At 43.6% G+C, this 21,911-nt stretch overlaps 1 protein-coding gene across 1 annotated transcript in view; it reads left to right on the top strand.

Annotated features, from left to right (window-relative positions):
- LOC127575302 (CUB and sushi domain-containing protein 1-like) overlaps window positions 1-21,911 on the top strand; it is a 2,402,828-nt gene that overhangs the window by 2,138,825 nt on the left and 242,092 nt on the right. Inside the window, 3 exon segments of the mRNA XM_052025075.1 lie at window positions 737-855; window positions 5,152-5,221; window positions 13,470-13,586. Of these exon segments, the coding sequence (XP_051881035.1) occupies window positions 737-855; window positions 5,152-5,221; window positions 13,470-13,586 (306 nt within the window).

The raw sequence follows: 21,911 nt of genomic DNA on the forward strand, positions 1-21,911 counted from the left end.
TATCAGTGACAAATGTTGTGAAATGTGTTGTTTTGCGGCAACAGTGCAGTGCAAGACATAAAAATTACTATAAGTTACAAAAACAAATGAATAGTGCAAAGGAGGAATATTGTAAAGTAAGCAGGATACATGATTAAGTCAACACTTTGATTCAAGCTTCGATTCATTTGTAGTGGAGGAGAAATCTGCTACCAATCTTATAAAAACAGGAAAGTGCGCACCTTGCAATTTAGTAGAAGGATCACGTTTGGAGACACAAGAGACTGCAGATTGTGGAACAATTTGCTGGAGGAACTCAGTGGGTCCTGAATCCTGATGCAGGGTTTCGACCTGAATCGCCCACCATTCCATTCCCCCTGTGGATGCTACTCGACCCGCTGAGTTCCTCCAGCAGATTGTTTGCCGCTCTACGTTTACCCAACTGTTCTCTTCCAGATTCTGACTAAAGCGTGATGAATTTCCGGCATGCTCTGGTTTCAAGTTTCCTTCAGCTTTATCTCTCAAGAATTTGAACTGGTATTTATCACTGTTGCTACAATGTATACATGAATTTTATGTAAATCTCATGGATAAGTATTACCAGTACATGGCAAGGTACGTATAATAAGAGGAGAAGATGCATGGCGAATAGACATATTAGAATGTATCCTACTTTCTACGCAATACTTGGTAACGAATGTGTGGATATCATTTTACCTTTGATCCCTTGCTATTCAATATTTATTTCCCACTACAGCTGTCGGCCTTACAACATGCCCTGATCCGGTGGTTCCAAGCAATGGTGTCAAGTTTGGTGACAGATATTTGGTCAATGATGTGGTGTCCTTCAGCTGTGAGGCTGGCTACACGCTGCAGGTGAGTGCTGGGAGGAGACCAGTCTACTGCTGTTGTCAATGTGTTGCAAGGAATCTCAGCACTTGTTGTAGTCAACCTATAGAGTCATAGAGCAACATAGCACCGATACAGGCCCTTCGGCCCAACCAGTCCATGCCAACCACAGTGCCCGCCCAGCTAGTCCCAATTTCCTGCGTTCGGCCCATATCCCTCCAAGCCCCGCACCTCCATGTACAGATCCAAGTGCTTCTTAAATGATACTATGGTACCTGCCTCACCCACTTCCTCTGGCAGCTCGTTCCATATAGTCACCACCCTCTGTGTGGAAAAAGTTGCCCCTCAGGTCCCTTTTAAATCTTTCCCCTCTCACCCTAAACCTCTGCCTTCGAGTTTTGGACTCCCCTACCCTGGGGAAAACACTGTCACCGTCCACCTTATCTATGCCTCTCATAATTTTAAACACTTCCATCAGGTTACCCTTAATTCTCCTACATTCCAAGGAATAAAGACCTAGCCTGGCTGACCACTCCCTATAACTCAGGCCCTCTAGTCCTGGCAACATCCTTGGTAGTGCAGCAGTTAGCGTAACGCTATTGCAGCGCCAGCGACCCGGGTTCAATTCCGGCCGCTGTCTGTTAGGAGTTTGTACGTTCTCCCCGTGTCTGCGTGGGTTTCCTCCGGGTGCTCCGGTTTCCTCCCACATTCCAAAGACGTACGGGTTAGGAAGTTGTGGGCATGCTATGTTGGCACCGAAAGCGTGGCGACACTTGTGGGCTGCCCACAGAACACTCTACGCAAAAGATGCATTTCACTGTGTGTTTCGATGTACATGTGACTAATAAAGAAATCTGATCTCTTATAAATCTTTTCCTCACTCTTTCCAGTTTAACCACATCTTTCTGATAACAGGGAGACCAAGACGACTCATGCAATGTCTTCTTCATTGCTTGCGAGAATTTAGTGATTCTTCCTCTGGTATTGCACAGATGGGTGCTTTTTCCTTTTAAAAGAGTACTTTTTGTAACATGCCACATGAATAATTATGCTCGGGGTTTATATTATAGTTGATGGATTCCAGGTATGAACCTGCCTTGTAATTCGGGCTCTTGGGATTCAAGATGCAGAAGATTTCTTTTTTGCCTAATCTACGTTTCCCTCTTTGTAAATTATTCTTGTGATGTTAAAAGTAAACAAGACATTTAGGAACCTGTTTTCCAAATGCCGTGCTTTGATTAAAAGAACATAGAACAGTACAGCACAGAACAGGCCCTTCGGCCCACAATGTTGTGCCGACATAGCTAATCTCTTCATAAGACAAAGGAGCAGAAGTCGGCCATTTGGTCCATCGAGTCTGCTCCGCCATTCTATCATGAGCTGATCCATTCTCCCATTTAGCCCCACTCCCCTGCCTTCTCACCATAGCCTTTGATGCCCTGGCTACTCAGATACCCATCAATCTCTGCCTTAAATACACCCAATGACTTTGCCTCCACAGCCGCCCGTGGCAACAAATTCCACAGATTCACCACCCTCTGGCTAGAGAAATTTCTCCTCATCTCTGTTCTGAATGGGCGCCCTTCAATCCTGAAGTCATGGCTTCTTGTACTAGACTCCCCTACCATGGGAAACAACTTTGCCACATCTACTCTGTCCGGGCCTTTTACCTCTATTTTCCCTCTATTATCCCTCTACTTTCCTCTCATTTCCTGTCCAAGCCCCTCTTAAAAGCCCCCAATGAATTTGCCTCCACCACCAGACATTTGCTTTTCCTCTTCCTGCTCAGATTCACAAGTACCTTCAACCCACTGTTGGGCTGTTTCACATAAACCATCCATCAGAGTCTCCTCCAATGCCATATGGAGCAGAAGGCCTTGTAAAATGTAGCATTTTATTCACTGTTTATCTCCACCTTTTTGATTGAATCCAGTTGTTTGAAACTGCCTCTGAAGGGATCTGTTCAGCCTGTTTCTAACTAAAAATGACAAGAGTTGAATCTATAGGTTAACAGTTATGATTAAGGAACAATGCGAATGCCTTTTGGTTGTCTTATTCCAATCTCCACTGAATGTGCAAGTCACATAATTGTCAGTTTGTACAGCTTCAAAAGAAAGAACTTGTCTGTTTCAGGGCCTGAAAAATATCATCAGCGAGTTTTTTTTTGAAAAAAGAACAGTGTGATCTCAGTCATGCCTTTTTAATGCAATGCATTTCCCTGCCAGAACTGACTTTGAGACTTTTAATATCGTTCCACAGCCCCGCATTTTCAAGGAAACCTTGCAAAGAGCAGTTTTAAAATACAAAATACCTCCAGCTAAGTAAAAAGCTATTAAGACCACAGGATTTAGTTTTCATGATTAAAATTTATCTTGGGTAGGATATTGAGACTTTAAAAATCAAGGAAATAGCAGTAATTTTGTTTTCCTTTGGAAGAGTCAAATAACAACTCATTTTGTTAGCTTCAATAGTGTGAGACCCTTGATGACTGAGAACATTTTTGTTTTGAGATGTCATAAATGCCTCAAGGCTCAGATACCTTCCTGCAACGGGTTTATTGGGTTTGCCGGTTACTTATATTACAAATCTGAAAGGTATGCTCAATGTTAGCGATAGAAGGGAGCACTCCCCCATGGTTTAATTAAAGGGGTCGACGACTTATAATGAGGTGAGGCAAGAACATATAGAACTACAGCACAGTACAGGCCCTTCGGCCCACAATGTTGTGCCGACATTTTATCCTGCTCTAAGATCTATCTAACCCTTCCCTCCCACATATCCACATATCCCCCTATTTCTCTATCATTCATGTGTCTATCTAAGAGTCTCTTAAACGTCCCTAATGTATCTGCCTCCACAACCTCTGCCGGCAGTGCGTTCCACACACCCACCACTCTCTGTGTAAAAAAACTTACCCCTGACATCCCCCTTATACCTTCCTCCAATCACCTTAAAATGATGTCCCCTCGTGTTAGCCATTGTCGCCCTGGGAAAAAGTCTCTGACTGTCCACTCGATCTATGCCTCATCATCTTGTACACCTCTATCAAGTTACGTCTCATCCTCCTTCTATCCAAAGAGAAAAGCCCAAGCTCACTCAACCTATCCTCATAAGACATGCTCTCCAAGAAGAAAATGTTTTCCACCGTTACGATCCCCAAAAAACCAGAGTCAAAAATACAAGATTGGCAATAATAAATCCAAGAAGGAATTCAAGCGGAACTTGTTTATCCAGAGAGTGGTGAGAATGCGGAATTCAATGCCACGTGAGTAGATAAGGAGAAGGTGGGAAATACAAATAATGGAGAACTAGATTAGTCCCTGAGGACTAAAGACAGAGGTAAAATTAATAAATGTGTTAGTGAAGGAGGAAAGGATAATGCTTGCATGGGAAGTCAACCGCATTTAAATATCAGAAGGCTGGGTGGGCCCTGCTGTAAATGTACAATCCCTGATCACAAAGAGCTTTTTGCATGTGTACGGTTCCCTAATCCATTCAACCTCATGTCCGAATGCTCCAGAACCTGACTGTTTCCAAAACAAATCCAGTGCACTTGCCTTCCCCGATGGCCAACTCCAGATGTCGATCGCTCTTTGAATCATGAGACCGCAAGATGTGGTAGCAAGTGTCTCAATTCAACACCTTGCTCAGGTGTGCTGGTGACCACCAGCAGCAGAGATGTCAGTCTTCTGCACAATTTATTGCTTTTGTTAGGCAATGACATTCATCCACAAGTATTCATTACTGCTGGTTTATTGAGCACTATTAACCTAATCTTGATTATAAATGAATTCTAGGGTTATTATTTCACTTTAATGTTGGTTAATCTCTTTAAGTCCAGGTATGTTATATGTTCCCAAATCTTTTCAATCTATTTCAACATTGTTTCCAGCAAATTAAGCAAGTTTCCTGCATTTGCCCAGGGAAATAGTAGTGATTTTGAGTAGAATAATTACTAATTTTGTGAGTTTCTATTGTATAATGCCCTTGATGACTGAGAACATTTTTGTTCTGAGTGGTTGTAAATGTTTCGAGGCTCAGAGACCTTCCTGCAATGATATTATTTGTGTTTTATGAGGTTTGTCAGTTACAAGTATGATAGATATAATGGTGTCATGCAATGCAAGCGGGGGTCAGCAACCCATGGTAGCTATTGGTCCTGGGATGATGTGATCTCAATAGCTCATTGCTCAGTCCATTTGGAAGTGAGCAATGCAAACATCATTCTCTCTTTGTCGTGACTGTAATAAGAGCCGATTTTGATCCTAAAGAGAATGCCTTGGGTTTTGCAAAGCTTCTAAGATCTCAACATTGTTCTCCTAGGGACAAGCCCACGTTTCTTGCATGCCTGGGACTATACGACGTTGGAACTATCCACCCCCAATTTGCATCGGTAAGTCAGCAATGATCCTTCGCTGCTGATGAATTTTCCCAAGCCGCGGTGATCCAATGTGTGATGGCAGCTTAATGATCTCCTTCAGAGCCTCCAGGTCAGGAAGCCTGTCGTGCCTCAACTGGAGTCTTTGTACGGACTGGGATTGGTTCCCAACAGCTACCTGGTTGCTCAACTGTTATTTTATTCTGAACTGATTATAGACTTTGTTATTTGCAAAGTAATCCTGGCTGAATTCTTTTCTCCAAGCCAGTTTTAATGACCCTCAACATGATCCGTGTCTACTTCCCCCATTCTCCAACCACTGCCCTTTGCATTCTCTGACATTCATAGCCCACAACCATCAACCCAACAACCCTCACCTACCCCCCACCTCCTGCTATCAACAGCAACCCCCCCTCCCCGCTACCCCTTTCCTCAATTTTGTCTCTCCCCTTCCCTACCATTTCCGAATTCTCATCGCTTACTTGGAAGCTGCTTCCCAGCTGAGCAGGCCCCTAAGCTTACCAATCAATCTGGCTATTCGGTGGGAAGACACTAAAAAATAAATTAATGATATCCTTCCTTTACGATGTCTCAGAAAAGATCACATTTTGATTTACTGCTGGAAAATCCTGACTAATTAGTTCCTTCATGCCTCTCAATAAATATCAGAGCAAAATGTTCCAAAAGTTGACATAATAATTGGATTTATATACCTTCATGATCTCAGCATATGCTGAGTTTTTTGATAGCTAATAAAGTACTTGGTGCAGTCAGCGTTGCAATGTAAGGAAATATGTTGGAAATGTTTTATACAGTGGGGTCCCAGAGACAACAGGGAGATAAATGACTAGTTACCCATTTTTTAATAATATTAATGAGAAATAAGTGTTAGATAGGACACTAGCTAAACTATTGGGAGCTTTTACATCCATTTGAGAGAATAGGTGTGGCTATATTTCATCACTACTTTCATAAAATGGCACTTTTGACGCTGTAGATCCTCCTCAGTACTGCAGTGAAGTGTCAGCTTAGATTATGAGCTCAAACCTTTGGAGGACTGACTGAGACAAGGCAAACACACAGAGGAGAAATTCACTTACAATCAAAGAAGTAAGAATCTATTTAAGGCTGAAAAAAAGCTTTAAACTGAGGTATTTAACTGAAAATGTTAAATTAATTTTATAGTGGCATCAAAGAGTTGTATTCTGCCTTTGAAATTAATTCCACTAACATCATCGGAGTTATATCACATCCCTCAGCCTCCTTCACTGCAGGAAAAGCAAGCCCAGACTGTCCAATCTCTCCCCATAACTAATGTCCTCCAATACAGACAACATCCTGGTGAATCTCCTCTGCACCCTCTCCAGCACAACCACGTTTGGTGACCAGAACTGCACGCAGTACTCCAAGTGCAGTCTAACCAGTGTTTTGTCAAGCAACATTGAACAGAAAAGGAGTTAAAGATGTTTCAAGCCTTTCACACATGCTGAATTTTTAGGATTTTTTTTAAAGAGTGGTTTTAATTCTCACTTCCAGTACCAACATAACTTGGGATGTACAGGTTGCCTCACTTTTATGAGCTTAGGTCATTTGTTATAACATAAGCAGAGGAGAGAAGAGCTTCTTCTCCTCTGCCATGAGATTTCTGACTGCTCCATCAACACTACCTCATTATTCCTTTTCTTTTGCACTTATTCATTTTTGTAATTTATTGTAATTTTTAAGTCTTTGCACTGTTCTGTTGCACAAAACAACAAATTTCACATCATATAAGTCAGTGACAATAAATCTGATTCTGAGACAAAATCTTCAGAGCTGGTCACACGGCTGTGGAAAAGATGGATGTTGTAGAAGGATCATCTCTAGAGTCCGTATGGGTGGAATTAAGGAACAAGAAAGGAGCAGTTACTCTACTAGGAGTATTCTATAGGCCCCCCCGGTAGCAGTAGAGATATAGAGGAGCAGATTGGCAGGCAGTGTTTGGAGAGAAGCAAAAATAACAGGGTTGTTATAATGGGAGACTTCAACTTCCCAAATATAGACTGGAACCTGCTTAGTGCCAAAGGTTTAGATGGGACGGAATTTGTTAAATGTGTCCAGGAGGGATTCCTGACGCAGTACGTCGACAGGCCGACCAGAGGGAATGCCATGTTAGATCTAGTTTTAGGAAATGAACCGGGACAGGTGAAGGATCTATCAGTGGGTGAGCATTTGGGGGACAGTGACCATTGCTCCATAACCTTTAAAATTGTAATGGACAGGGACAGGTGCAGAGGGGACAAGAGGATTTTTAATTGGGGAAGGGCTAACTACGAGGCTATAAAGAGTGAACTTGGGAGTGTAAATTAGGATGTCCTTTTTGAAGGAAAATGTACCATGGAGATGTTGTCGATGTTCAGGGATCTTATGCAGGATGTTAGGGATAAATATGTCCCGGTGAGACAGAGAAGGAATGGCAGGATGAAGGAGCCGTGGGTGACGAGAGAGGTGGAACGACTTGTTAGGGAGAAGAAGGTAACATACGTGAGGTATAAGCAGCAAGGTTCAGACAGGGCCCGTGAGGAATATAGGGTTGCGAGGAAGGAACTTAAGAAAGGGCTGAGGAGAGCTAGAAGGGGACATGAAAAAGCGTTGGCTAGTAGGGTTAAGGAAGATCCCAAGGCCTTTTTCAAGTACGTGAAGGGTAGGAGGATGGCTAGGGTGAAGGTAGGTCCGATTAAGGACAAAGGTGGGAGAATTTGCCTGGAGGTGGCGGAAGTGGGAGAAGTTCTCAATGAGTACTTCTCTTCGGTATTCACCAGGGAGAGGGGTCTTGATGATGCGGAAGGGAGGGCTGGTAGGGGTAATGTTCTCGAGGTTGTAGATATCAAGAGAGAGGATGTGTTGAAGTTGTTAAATAATATTAAGACAGATAAATCTCCGGGGCCTGACGGGATTTTCCCCAGGCTGCTTCGAGAGGCTAGGGAGGAGATTGTTGAACCACTGGTAAGGATCTTTGAGTCCTCGTTGTCCACGGGGATGGTGCCGGAGGATTGGAGGGTGGTGAATGTTGTCCCCTTGTTCAAAAAAGGTAATAGGGATAGGCCAGGGAATTATAGACCGGTGAGTCTCACGTCTGTGGTGGGTAAGCTGTTAGAAAGGATTCTAAGGGATAGGATTTATGAACACCTAGAGAATCATGGACTGATTAGGGACAGGCAGCATGGCTTTGTGAAGGGAAGATCTTGCCTCACAAGCCTGATAGAGTTCTTTGAGGAGGTGACCAGGAAGATTGATGAGGGTAGTGCGGTGGATGTGGTTTACATGGATTTTAGTAAGGCATTTGATAAGGTTCCTCATGGTAGGCTTCTTCAGAAGGTCAGAGGCCAAGGGATCCAAGGAAGCTTGGCTGTGTGGATTAGGAATTGGCTTGCATGTAGAAAGCAGAGGGTTGTGGTGGAGGGAGTGCCCTCGGATTGGAGGGCAGTGACTAGTGGTGTCCCGCAGGGATCGGTTCTGGGACCTCTACTTTTTGTGATATTTATAGATGACTTAGATGAGGGGGTGGAGGGCTGGGTTAGTAAGTTTGCGGACGACACTAAGATAGGCGGTGTTGTGGATAGTGTGGAGGGCTGTCGGAGCTTACAGAGGGATATTGATAGGATGCAGAGCTGGGCTGACAAGTGGCAGATGGAGTTCAATCCGGAGAAGTGTGAGGTGGTACACTTCGGAAGGACAAACTCCAGGGCAGAGTACAGGGTAAATGGCAAGGTACTTGGCAGTGTGGAGGAGCAGAGGGATCTGGGGGTTCATATTCACAGTTCATTGAAAGTTGCCTCACAGGTGGAAAGAGCAGTTAAGAAGGCCAATGGGATGTTGGCTTTCATAAGTCGCGGGACTGAGTTTAAGAGCCGCGAGGTGATGATGCAGCTTTACAAAACTCTAGTTAGGCCACACTTAGAGTACTGTGTTCAGTTCTGGTCGGCTCATTATAGGAAGGATGTGGAAGCGTTGGAGAGGGTGCAGAGGAGATTTACCAGGATGCTGCCTGGATTAGAGCGTATGGAATATGAGGAGAGGCTTAAGGTGCTAGGGCTTTATTCACTGGAAAGGAGGAGGATGAGAGGAGACATGATAGAGGTATATAAAATATTGAGAGGAATAGATAGAGTAGACAGTCAGCGCCTCCTTCCCAGGGCACCAATGCTCAAGATGAGAGGTCATGGCTTTAAGGTTTATGGGTGGGAGGTTCAGGGGAGATGTCAGGGGGAGGTTTTTCACCCAGAGAGTGGTTGGTGCATGGAATGCACTGCCTGGGGTGGTGGTGGAGGCAGATACATTGGACAGGTTCAAGAGCTTGTTGGATAGGCATATGGAGGAGTGTGGGATGGGGGGATATGCGGGAGGAAGGGGTTAGGTAGTGTGAGGGTGGTTTGATGGACGGCACAACATGGTGGGCCAAAGGGCCTGTTTTGTGCTTTATGGTTCTATGGTTCTGTCTGATGTCGCATGGTGGTTGTATTGCCTTGTGGAAATTTGGTCTCCAGTATTCAACCAAATCTTCAACAGTTTTGGCAAAAGAAACACAGCAGGACAGTGAGACAATTGTCCTGGATCTGTTCCACTGTGCAGACTCACCACTCACAGTGCCACGAACCAACCTGCTCCAGGCGTGGACGGTCAGCTCAACTAGCCCTCTGTATCTGAGGGTCCTTCTGCAAAATGCAAGGCAATCAAACACCGACAAGGTGAACCTGAGACTCTCCTCCTCGAATACCTGAACATCTGTTGGCAACCTGCTGCTGCCCATAAGACCATGAGACATAGGAGCAGAAATAGGCCATTCAGCCCATCGAGTCTGCTCCGCCATTCAATCATGGCTGATTTTTTTTCAACCTCCACTCTCCCACCTTCTCCCCATAGCCCTTAACCCCCTCACCAATCAAGAACCAATCAGTTTCTGCCTTAAATACACCCAATGACTTGGCCTCCACAGCTCTCTGTGGCAGTGAACTCCACAGATTCACCGCCCTCTGGCTGAAGAAATTCCTCTTCATCTCAGTTCTAAAGGGGGTCTCCAGGGTTCTGAAGGGGAATTTTGGTTCTTAAAGATGACTATGATCCAGCCCATTATGCCTGATGGTGTCACCTGCAGTGTTAACCTATTTTTTGGTATCGGTATTGGTTTATTATTGTCACTTGTACCGAGGTACAGTGAAAAACCTGTCTTGCACACCGATCGTACAGGTCAATTCATTACGCAGTGCAGTTACATTGAGTCAGTACAGAGTGCATTGATGTAGTACAGGTAAACACAATAACAGTACAGAGTAAAGTGTCACAGCTACAGGGAAGTGCATCACAGGTAGACAATAAGGTGCAAGGTCACAACAAGGTGGATTGTGAGGTCAAGAGTCCATCTCATCGTATAAGGCAACCGTTCAATGGTCTTATCGCAGTGGGATAGAAGCTGTCCTTGAGCCTGGTGGTATGTTTTCTGACAGATGGTGAAGTCAGTGACTTCAAATCCCTTTATTCTGAGGCTGTGCCCTCGGATCCTTGACTCTCCCACTGATGGAAACACCCTCTCAAATTCAAAGGCCTTCAAACTCTTTGAGCTGTGTCTAAAAAACAGACATATTTAAAATCTATTCAAGTAAGTTAACATAACAAAAAAGTTTCTATAACATTTAAATATTAATTAGCAAGACCTTAAAGTACAAAAAATCAGTTAGTAAAAATGTAACTACACTTATCTTTTTGCTCAGAGCTAACAATTCAAATCAAGTAAATGAGGCAATGGTTTTTATGCTAGTTTGGGATGCTCCAGATCTGAGGAGCCAAATGCATTTTACAAGAGAACTGAAAGTCAGATGCACCAGCAGCTGACCTCCAGCTTGTCAGCTTCCATGTTTAAATGAGTGTGTGTGGAAATTATACTTGAACTAAACAGGGAGTAAAGAATAGCTGACAGTTCCCTTTAGAAAGTTCAAGATAAAGATGGGTATAATCCAGCCCGTGATGACTGATGGTGTCACCTGCAGTGTTAACCTATTTTCTGGCAGATGGCAAAGTCAGCTACTTCAAATCCCTTCCATCTTTGCATAAGGTGCAAATGTGTATGATAAATTCCATCGCCCACTTTAAAAGAAGCAACACTAAGTCCAATCTTTTATTGCCTGAATAGGAAAAACATTTAGTGTTCCTCCAAAGCCAGGTAAATAGTAATCTAGACCAACTTTCTGTACAGCTTGCAGAACCTGTTCATCAATATATCAGTTTATGACTTTATGAATGTGTTCAAGCAATGAGATAGAACGTAGAACACTACAGCACAGTACAGGCCCTTCGGCCCACAATGTTGTTCCAACATTTTATCCTGCTCTAAGATCTATCTAACCCTTCCCTCCCACATAGCCCTCCATTTCTCTGTCATTCATGTGGCTATCTAAGTGTCTCTTAAATGTCCCTAATGTATCTGCCCCCACAACCTCTGCCGGCAGTGCGTTCCACACACCCACCACTCTCTGTGTTAAAAACTCACCCCTGACATCCCCCTTGTACTTTCCTCCAATCACCTTAAAATTATGCCCCCTCGTGTTAGCCATTTTCACTCTGGGAAAAAGTCTCTGACTGTCCACTTGATCTACGCCTCTTATCATCTTGTACAGCTCTATCAAGTCACCTCTCATCCTCCTGCTCTCCAAAGAGAAAAGCCCGAGCTCACTCAACCTATCCTCATGAGACATGCTCTCCATTCCAGGCAGCACCTTGGTAAATCTCCTCTGCACCCTCTCTAAAGCTTTCACATCCTTCCTATAATGAGGCAACCAGAACTGAACACAATACTCCAAGTGTGGTCTAACCTCAATGTTACTAAAAAGGATACACAAGAGACCGCAGACGCTGGAATCTGGAGCAACACACAATCTGCTGGAGGAACTCAGCGGGTCGAGCAGCATCTGTGGAGGGAAAGGAATTGTCGATGTTACAGGTCGAAACCCCAGGACTAACTCTCAGTCCTGATGCAGGGTTTCGACCCAAAGTGTTGACAAGTCCTTTCCTCCCACAGATGCTGAGTATTTCCAGCAGATTATTTTTACCAAAAAGAAGGATTTGCACAATTTCCATGCTGGCATTAGAGTATCCCTCCCTTTTTCACTCCTGTTGTCATTGAACTTAAACTGACAAACTGGATCACCTTCGATATCCGGCCTTTCTTCAAGGATAATGTCAACATCTTAGTTCCCCCTCCCATTACGCTTGCAATCTGTTCCAAATCGTTTCTGAAAACCCCTGGCAAATACCTGCAGTGAAGTTGGCTGGAATATGGCAGAATTTTCACAACAGGAACATTTTAGCAAAATACCTTCATTGGGCGCTCATCTGCTTGAATCAACGTTGCACGTTGGTCGAACAAGTTCATCAGTCCTCTCCCTCGTGTTTCCTCTTTGTTTTCAGTTTCATTTTCTCTTGGTGACACATGCACTTCTCCAGAGCATGAGCGGAGCTTTGAATGTAACCTGCAAAATCTGACAACCATTTTCCTTTCTGGAAACCACAGAAATGAAAACACTGCAGTTTTTGCAAATTATTTCAGGCTTTAGTTATTTCTTTGATGCAACCTTGAGTTTCTTTCATATAATTGTTAATGCCTTTTGTTTTTCACTCCTCACTTTTTCTTTTCCAACTTTACCCACTCCTCACCTCCCTGCCCTACCCTTGTGACCAGAATTGAACCATCACATCTCTGACCATAACATCCCAGAAGTTAATGGGATTTGTCGGTGGTCTATATGGGCAGTATCTGCAATCTAAAAGCTGCATCCAGAACTCCTGAGGCAAAATTCTTCATGCTTTCTCTTTTCTAACATATTGTGTTCAACAACTTGGTACACTTATGCAATGGAAGTGACGTGCAAATGGGCAGATGCATTAATGTCCCGTCATTTATGAAGAGATCCTTCCACGAGGAACATGAAGGATCACATTAGTCCAGAACAATGTCATGAATCATATCTCCAAGAAAGATGTACTATGATTTGTTTAAATTTATTGAAGAAAACTTGCAAAAGGATCTTGATAATAGATTTGCTAATTATGCAGTCTTTCACTATTAACTATGCAAATGATAAATTATAAATTGAATTTTGAAGCAGTTGTAACCCTCAAATTCAAATTATCTACAGTTTGAGCATTATCGTTGTGGTGAATGTGGTACAAGCTGGCCACAACAGAGCACGGTTGGAGGGATAAGTAACGTCTTTGTTTTATTGTCGATCAGCTAAATGTGGAGGGGTCCTGACTGAGCTAAAGGATGTCATTCTGAGCCCTGGATTTCCTGGAAGTTACCCAAGCAACTTGGATTGTTTGTGGAAGATGTTATTGCCCATTGGATATGGTAAGGATGCTCCAATGATATTTTATTTAATGGAGAAAGTATGAAAATATCTGGCATTTTTTTATGTGAGCTAGGTGTTTTGTTAGGGCACTTTGATCTATGAAGTTTGTCAGATCTCCTCAGTAAGATTAAACTCCATTCCAGTGATAAATTCTGCCAAAGTTTCTTTTGAAGAATTCCATGAGTAATGTGATGTCTTTGACCAAGTAAGAGAAGAGACTCTGTAATTAGTGCAAGCTCGATAGTTTTTCTAAGTTCCCTACATGCTCATAATTTTAATATGAAACGAACACTACTGCCTGTGACGTGATCATTGTATTCTTTTTGTACGAGTTTTCTTTCAAGGCTCAATGTAAGTTCATGTTTGCGATTACTGCCAAATAACTGAAGAAAAAGTTTGGAAAGAAATGTTGCCTTTGGGACATGCAATGAAACTGTTGCAAAGTTTTATTCATGATAAGAAAATGAAAGTTCCGTGTTGTGTTCGAAAAGTGGCGGGGGGTAATCTGGAAATGTTGGCAGCTGGCAATTTCCAGAAGTATTCTGGGGCTGATTTTCCAGTGTTCCTGAGTAGGCAATGGATGAAGAGATTGAAATAATCACCTGGTCGATGAATTGAAGATGATGGGATTCTGATGGAGCGAGGGAGGGGATCTTCAGCCCTTTGTCACTTTCACCTATCACCCCTCAGCTTCTGACCTCATCCCCACTCCCCCTGCCCTCATCTGCCCACCACCCCCCCACCTGGATCCACCTATCACTCGCCACCCTTGCTCCACCCCTCTCCACACCTTTCTTACAATTCTTCATTTGCCATTTCTTTGTTTATCATGTTACACCCACCCTACTTCACAACCTGTGCAAACTTGATCAATTCTCATCAGCAGTCTTCAATGAAGTATGTCCAATCTCTGATACAATCACATTTTAATAGCTAATAATAATCGTAGAATCATAGAACAGTACAGCACAATACAGGCCCTTCGGCCCACAATGTTGTGCCGACCTTTAAACCTCGCCGAAGACTATCTAACCCCTTCCTCCCACATATCCCTCTATTTTAAATTCCTCCATTTGCTTATCTAGTAATCTCCTGAATTTGACCAATGTACCTGCCTCCGCCACCACCCCAGGCAGTGCCTTCCATGCCCCAACCACTCTCTGGGTAAAAGACCTTCCTCTGATATCTCCCTTGCACTTCCCACCCATTACTTTAAAGCCATGCCCTCTTGTATTGAGCATTGGTGCCCTGGGAAAGAGGCGCTGGCTGTCCACTCTATCTATTCCTCTTAATATTTTATACACCTCTATCGCGTCTCCTCTCATCCTCCTTCTCTCCAAAGAGTAAAGCCCCAGCTCCCTTAGTCTCTCCTCATAATGCATACTCTCTAAACCAGGCAGCATCCTGGTAAATCTCCTCTGCACCCTTTCCAACGCCTCCACATCCTTCCTATAATGAGGCGACCAGAACTGGACACAGTACTCCAAGTGTGGTCTAACCAGAGTTTTGTAGAGCTGCATCATTACCTCGCAGCTCTTAAACTCGATCACACGACTTTATGGGGTGGCACGGTAGTGTAGTGGTTAGCATGACACTATTACAGTGCCAGCAATCGGGGTTCAATTCCCATCACTGTCTGTAAAGAGTTTGTACGTTCTCCCCGTGTCTGCGTGGGTTTCCTCCGGATGCTCTGGTTTCCTCCCACATTCCAAAGACGTACGGGTTAGTCGGTTAACATGGGTGTAATTGGGCGTTGCGGGCTTGTTGGGCCAGAAGGGCCTGTTACCGTGCCGTATAAATAAAGTTTTAAAGTTTTAATACCACAATAAATATTATATGTCTCTGATATCAGTCCATGCTAAATGATTTGCTTCTCCTCTATTCCTCCTGTGACATGATCTGATGAGTACCAGGGACCATTGGCACAGATAGGGTGCCCTTCAATTCCACTGTCAGAGTTGGTAATTGGTTTGGGGCAAAGCACAGATTCAGTTTCCTTTTCCTCTGGTTCTGTCCCCTTGACTCCTGGAGATGTTCATTGGCTGTGAGAGTAAAGTTGTTACTCCGTTCTTATTCTTGGTAAATTGAGTAGGTAACCCACTTAATATGAGGTAGATCATTAACCATAGCCCTTTCATTCTCGAGGGTCTTGTTCAGGAGTGATTCTAGAGCAGGGTTTATTCTTCACTTCCCTAGCTCAAGATCTTGGACCTGTTGTTTCTATTTCCAGTCCCTGCTTTTCCTGAGATCAGCTCTCTGTAGTGACCATTGGAAGTTAGTTCACAGACCATATAGTGACCATTGGAACTTGCTGAGTGACACTGCTCATTTTTAAACAGGACAAGTACTGTTGAACCCCAAGGGGCAAATTCACCTTCCTTGATATTGAGAAAGGGAAGGAATAGCAGTACATCTACTTAATTTCTTGTGTGTAATCCCAAAACAGCATCACGTTGTACAGATTGGTTTTGTTTAATAATTTCAATGGAGAAATGAAAATGGGTTTTTAAAGATAAGTTCTTTTAAAATATTTTTTCCACTTGAGTGATAGAAATACATTGAATGACCTCCATTGTTGGGAGGTCAGCTGCAAGTGGGGTTTAACATGTGATGGATCTGGATGAAGAATCCCTGCAATCACACGCATGGCTTCACAACAAAAGATAGTTGATTAAATAAAAGCACTGTGGTGGATACCTAATCCCTGATGAGGAATATACACTTCAGTGGAAAGTTCTGTTAAATAAAAGCTACCAGGATGTATCCTCTAGATGGCTGAAATTTAAATAAAATTTGGCCCCATTGTGAGCAGATTGAAGTACAACTGTTAGCAGAGGACTTAACACTGAAGAACTGAAAGGATGGTAGTTCCTCTTGTGCAGCTGACATTGGCTCTGCCATGCATCCACAGCATAAATTCCACGGCGCAACCTTGGAGCATTCTTGATTTTAGTCACTCTTCTGTTGTATCTTTAGCTGCCTCCACCCTACAATCTGGAAACCCGTCCCTGAACCTCTCCACTTCTCTCATTTGTGCGAGGTTTACCAGGACGCTGCCTGGATTAGAGGGCATGTGCCATGAGGAGAGGTTGGGCAAACTTGGGTTGTTTTCTCTGGAGCGGTGGAGGCTGAGGGGTGACCTGATAGAGGATAATAAGAAAATAACATAAGAAATAGGAGCAGGAGGAGGCCATCTGGCCCATCGAGCCTGCTCCACCATTCAGTAAGATCGTGGCTGATCTGGCCGTGGACTCAGATCCACCTGCCTGCCTTTTCCCCAATAACCCTTAATTCCCCTACTATTCAAAAATCTATCTAACTGTGTCTTAAATATAGTTAAGGAGGTAGCCTCTACTGCTTCCCTGGGTAGAGAATTCCACAGAATCGCTACTCTCTGGGAAAAGCAGTTCCTCTCCATCTCCATCCTAAATCTACTCCCCTGAATCTTGAAGGCCATGTCCCCTAGTTCTAGTCTCACCCACCAGTGGAAACAACCTTCCTGCCTCTATCTTATCTAATTCCTTCATAATTGTATATGTTTCTTTTAGATCCCCTCTCATTCTTCTGAATTCCAGCAAGTATAGTCTCAGGCAACTCAGTCTCTCCTCATAGGCTAACCCCCTCATCCCCGGAATCAACCTGGTGAACCTCTCTGCCTTATGTGAGGCATAGATAGAGTAGGCAGTCAGTATCTTTTTCCCAGGGTCGAAATGTCTAATACTGGAGGGCATGTCTAATACTAAAGTTCATTTGAACTTTCCCCTCTCAAGGTGAGAGCGGGAAAGTTCAAATGAGATGTAGAGGATGAAAAACACAGTGATGCTGGAGGAACTCAGCAGGCCAAGCAACATCCGTGGAGAAAAGCAGGCGGTCAACATTTTGGGTTAGGTCCCTTCTTCAGGACGTTTTGTACAGGGCGAGATATACAGGACGTTTTTTTACACAGAGAATGGTGGGTGCCTAGAATGAGCTGCGAGGGGTGGTGCTGGGGGCAGATAGAGGCTCTAGAGGCTCTTAGATAGGCACATGAATATGCAAAGAATTCAACCATTTGGCTCTTGAACCAACCAGCATAACCCTAATCACAAATTTCGCAACACTATGTCCACTTTGCACTAAAATGGGCTTTGTTTTATTTTGTTCTAATCATGTTCGTTCTTGTAAAAATGGTGTATAAGATATGTTTGTGTTTTTCTTGTGAATGCTGCTTATCTGATGCTCTGTGCCTGTGATGCTGCTGCAGTTAAGTTTTTCATTGCACCAGTGCGCACATGGTCTTGTGCCTGTGACAATAAACTCGACTTTGACAGGCAGAAAGGATTAGTTTAATTAAGCGTATTAGCTTAATTACTTCAGCAAAACATTGTGGGCCGAAGGGCCTGTTCCTGTGTTGCACTGTTCTCTGTTCTGAGTACTGCTCCATAATACCTTCCCCTGCGAACCTTGGTGTCAAATTTTGTTTTTTTTTTGACACATTAGTTCGTTTTTAGCACACAAATGTAAGTAGTGATTGTACGTGCTGCCACATCTGTAATTAGAAAGTTTAAAGTCAGGTTTAATCTCATTAGGCAAGTGACACATCTTCAAAGAAAAATCCCAGGTTCCAAACTCACTACATCCATGATTACCTTGAAGCATTATTCATTTCTCGCTGGTACACCAGGGAAGTAAAGCGTGTTTGTTCTCCACATGAAGATTACCAGGACTGTCTGCTGAAGCTCCAACTAATGTCAATTGATTCTCAAATTCAGTGACTCCCATGGAGAAATGATACCGTGCCTGCTGAAGGGAACAATCACTGTGCCAGAAAAAGCATCATTTATCTCAGTGAGTGGGTGAAAGTCAAATATTGATGAACGACGTTTCCCTCTCTTTTATGCTGACTATCACAAAACTCAACTCATCAAAATCAGCAGTGTTTTCCTGATGAATTTTCGCATACAACACATCCACAATCATTTGATACGAACTGTAATTTGTCACACGAAATGATTATGGGCTCTGAGTTAAAGCCTCCTGAAAGCATCAGGCAAGGGGATAATATTGCCAGGAATTGCAAGCTATCCCCCACATTACTGGTCACTGTTATTTTAATACCATAGACCAACAGAATCCTCTCTTGCTTTACAAAGTCAAAATGGACTTTATTTTCCTAAGCACGTCCATGTGTGCACAGGTGCAATGAAAAACTTACTTGCAGCAGCATCACAGGCATATAGCATCAGATAAGCAGCATTCAGAAGGAAAGCACAAATTAACCACTTTTTTTTTTACGAGAAAGAACACAATTAGAACAAAAAAAAGTCCATTTGAGTGCAAAATATTCAAAGTGGTCACAGTGTTGCTATACTGAGGCAGTGATTCGGGTTGTGCAGGTTGGTTCAAGAACCGAATGGTTGAAGGGAAGTAGCTGTTCCTGAACCTGGTGGTGTGGGACTTCAGGCTTCTATACCTCCTGCTCGATGGCAGCTGTGAGAAGATGGCATGGCTCGGATGGGAGGTATCTCTGACGATGGATGTTGCCTTCTTGAGGCAGCCCCTCCTGTAGATACTCCAGATGGTGGGGAGGGATGTACCCGTGATGTATTGGGCTGAGTCAACGACTCTCTGCAGCTTCTTACGTTCCTGTGCATTTGAATTGCTGTACCAGACCATGATGCAACCAGTCAGGATACCTTCAACAGTACATCTGTAGAAGTTTGTTAGTGTTTGGTGACAAGCTGAACCTCCTGAACTTCGTAAGAAAGTAAAGACGTTGGTGCATCTTCCTTAAGACAGAGGAAGGAGACCAGTGAATAAACCTAACTGCAATCTTGTGGACCCCTCTCTGCTTTATATAATTATAAAAACTTTTACTCATTGGTCTTATATTTTGTGCTAGTTTACTTTCATAATCTATCTTCTCTTTCCTTATTGCTTGCTTAGTGGTTCTTTGTTGCTGTTTAAAGTTTTCCCAATCTTCCAGTTTCCCACTACTCTTGGCGACTTTGTACGCATGAGCTTTTAGCTTGATGCCTTCTTTTATTTCCTTAGTCATTCAAGGCTGGATCTCCCCACCCTTACTGTCCTTGCTTTTGATTGGAATATAGTTCTGTTGAGCACCGTGAAAAATCTCCTTGTAAGTCTTCCACTGTTACTCAACTGTCCCACCATATAGCCTGTGTTCCCAGTCTACACTAGCCAACTCCTCCCTCATCTCTTATTTAGGCATAATACACTGGCTTTAGATCAAACTATTGCACCCTCCATTTGTATGAGAAATTCAGTCATGCTGTGATCATTCTTTCCAAGAGGATCCCTAACTACAAGATTGTTAATTTTACCCGTCTCATTGCACAGGACCAGATCTTAGATAACATTTTCCTTTTTCAGTTCACGCTGTTCAGGAAAGCTATCACGGATGCATTCTATGAAGTCCACCTCAAGACTGCCTCAACCAACTTGATTCGCCCAATCTATGTGGAAGTTAAAGGCCTCCATGACAACTGCCGTTCCATTCTTACATGCATCAGATATTTCTTGGTTTATTGCCTGTGCCACTGTAATGTTATTATTTGGTGGCCTATAGACAACTCCCACCAGTGATTTTTTCCCTTTACAATTCCTAATCTCTACCCAGATGGACTCAACATTCTGCTCCTTGGATCTTATATTGTCTCTCACTATCGCCCTGAATTAATTAATTCACCTTCATTAATTAATTCCCACTCATCTCCACCCTGCAACCACGTTTCTGTAGTGGCCTGTCGATCATACCCCTTTGTACTGATTTGTGCCACAAGTTCACTGACCTTGTTTCGAATACGATGGGCATTCGGATAAAGTGCCCTCACACTCATTGTCCTTTTAGAATCTTGTAATCTTTGTGTCCTTTGCATTAGACTTTTCTGTTCTCCACTCTTACTTTTCTCTTTTCTAACTTTTGCTCTGGTCTCTGCATTGCTTCTCTGTCTTTCTGCATGGATTCCCATCCCCCTGCCATATTAGTTTAAACCCTCCCCAATAGCACTAGCAAACAATCCCTGGAGAACATTGATGCCAGTCCTGCCCAGGTGTAGACCGTCCAGTTTGTACTGGTCCCACCTCCCCCAGAACCAGTTCCAATGCCCCAGGAATCTGAAACCCTCCCTCCTGCACCACTGCTCAAGCCGCATATGCTTCCTAACTGTATGGATGGCAGGAACACCAAGTTTTTCACTGTACCTTGGTACTTGTGACAATAATGAACTAATTTTACCAATTTTGCATTGCCAAACACCCTTCAGCAGCAAGCACAGGGAGGCAAATCAAAGAGCGTGCTCAGCACTCATCGTCCGGGTGAGGACGAAGGTGGAGGACGTGTGTGGATCACCCGGTGGCTCGAGGTGGAAGTGTCAGTCCACGGAGCGATGCTTGGCGTCGACAGTTGTTATTGACCAGACCCCCTGACGCTGATGGTCCCCCACTTTTCATTCCGTTAACATCCTCCAGACCTTACTGTGAAAATTCTGCTCTGACCTCTAGCCTTTGACACAGAAAGCAAACACAGGTTAGGGTTCGGAAGGGTAGCATTATCATTTCCCCGGGCTAAGGGCAACCTGCAAACATCTCGTAGCTATTTCCCTGAAACCTACAACAGGAAGAACTATGAATATTGAGAAAGGTCCACCACTGACCTGCCCCTGGTCAATCACTGGACATAGCAGCTAAGCTAAATTGGCAGTGAGGAACCTTGACAGCCATCTCTCTTGAAGGCATTATAGATCTCGTGGTTCAGCACAGAATCCAATATGACAGCCTTTCTTTCTCTCTCCTGAGTGGGTAATGATTCAGTGATTATAGTAGCAGAATTGAAAGCAGACTTTCAGTGTGTAAAGCATTGGCAATCCCAACCTTCCCTCTGGTAGCAGAAACAGCTGAAACACATAAAACATAGGTACACACTCTTTCTGCAAAGTGAACTGGAACAGTTGCTTCATTAATGGTGGTTTCCTCACTGTTCTCAATGTTCTTGATGCATCAACTGAGCCGGACCAAGCCACTGATGCACAGTGACCAAGATAACCACAGCGAGCCCAGATCTCCAATGAGAAATGAAACAGCTTGCCGAAAGAAACTCTTCAAAGCCACCCTCAAGACAAGCATCAACAGAAGTGGCCGAGCCACAGTGATCCAGAACAAGGCTTCTGACGAAGGCATGTCAGAGAAGGAGCAACCTTTGAGGGGAACCATCTTCAAACCTGGATGTGGATAAATGGCAGTCATGCAAGGGGTGAAGGATTGTGGGAGAAGGAGGGAGAATGGGGTTGAAAATCAAAATCAACCATAATTGAATGGTGGAGCAG

The sequence above is a fragment of the Pristis pectinata genome, chromosome 10 (assembly GCF_009764475.1).
Source record: "Pristis pectinata isolate sPriPec2 chromosome 10, sPriPec2.1.pri, whole genome shotgun sequence".
NCBI classification, from domain to species: Eukaryota; Metazoa; Chordata; class Chondrichthyes; order Rhinopristiformes; family Pristidae; genus Pristis; species Pristis pectinata.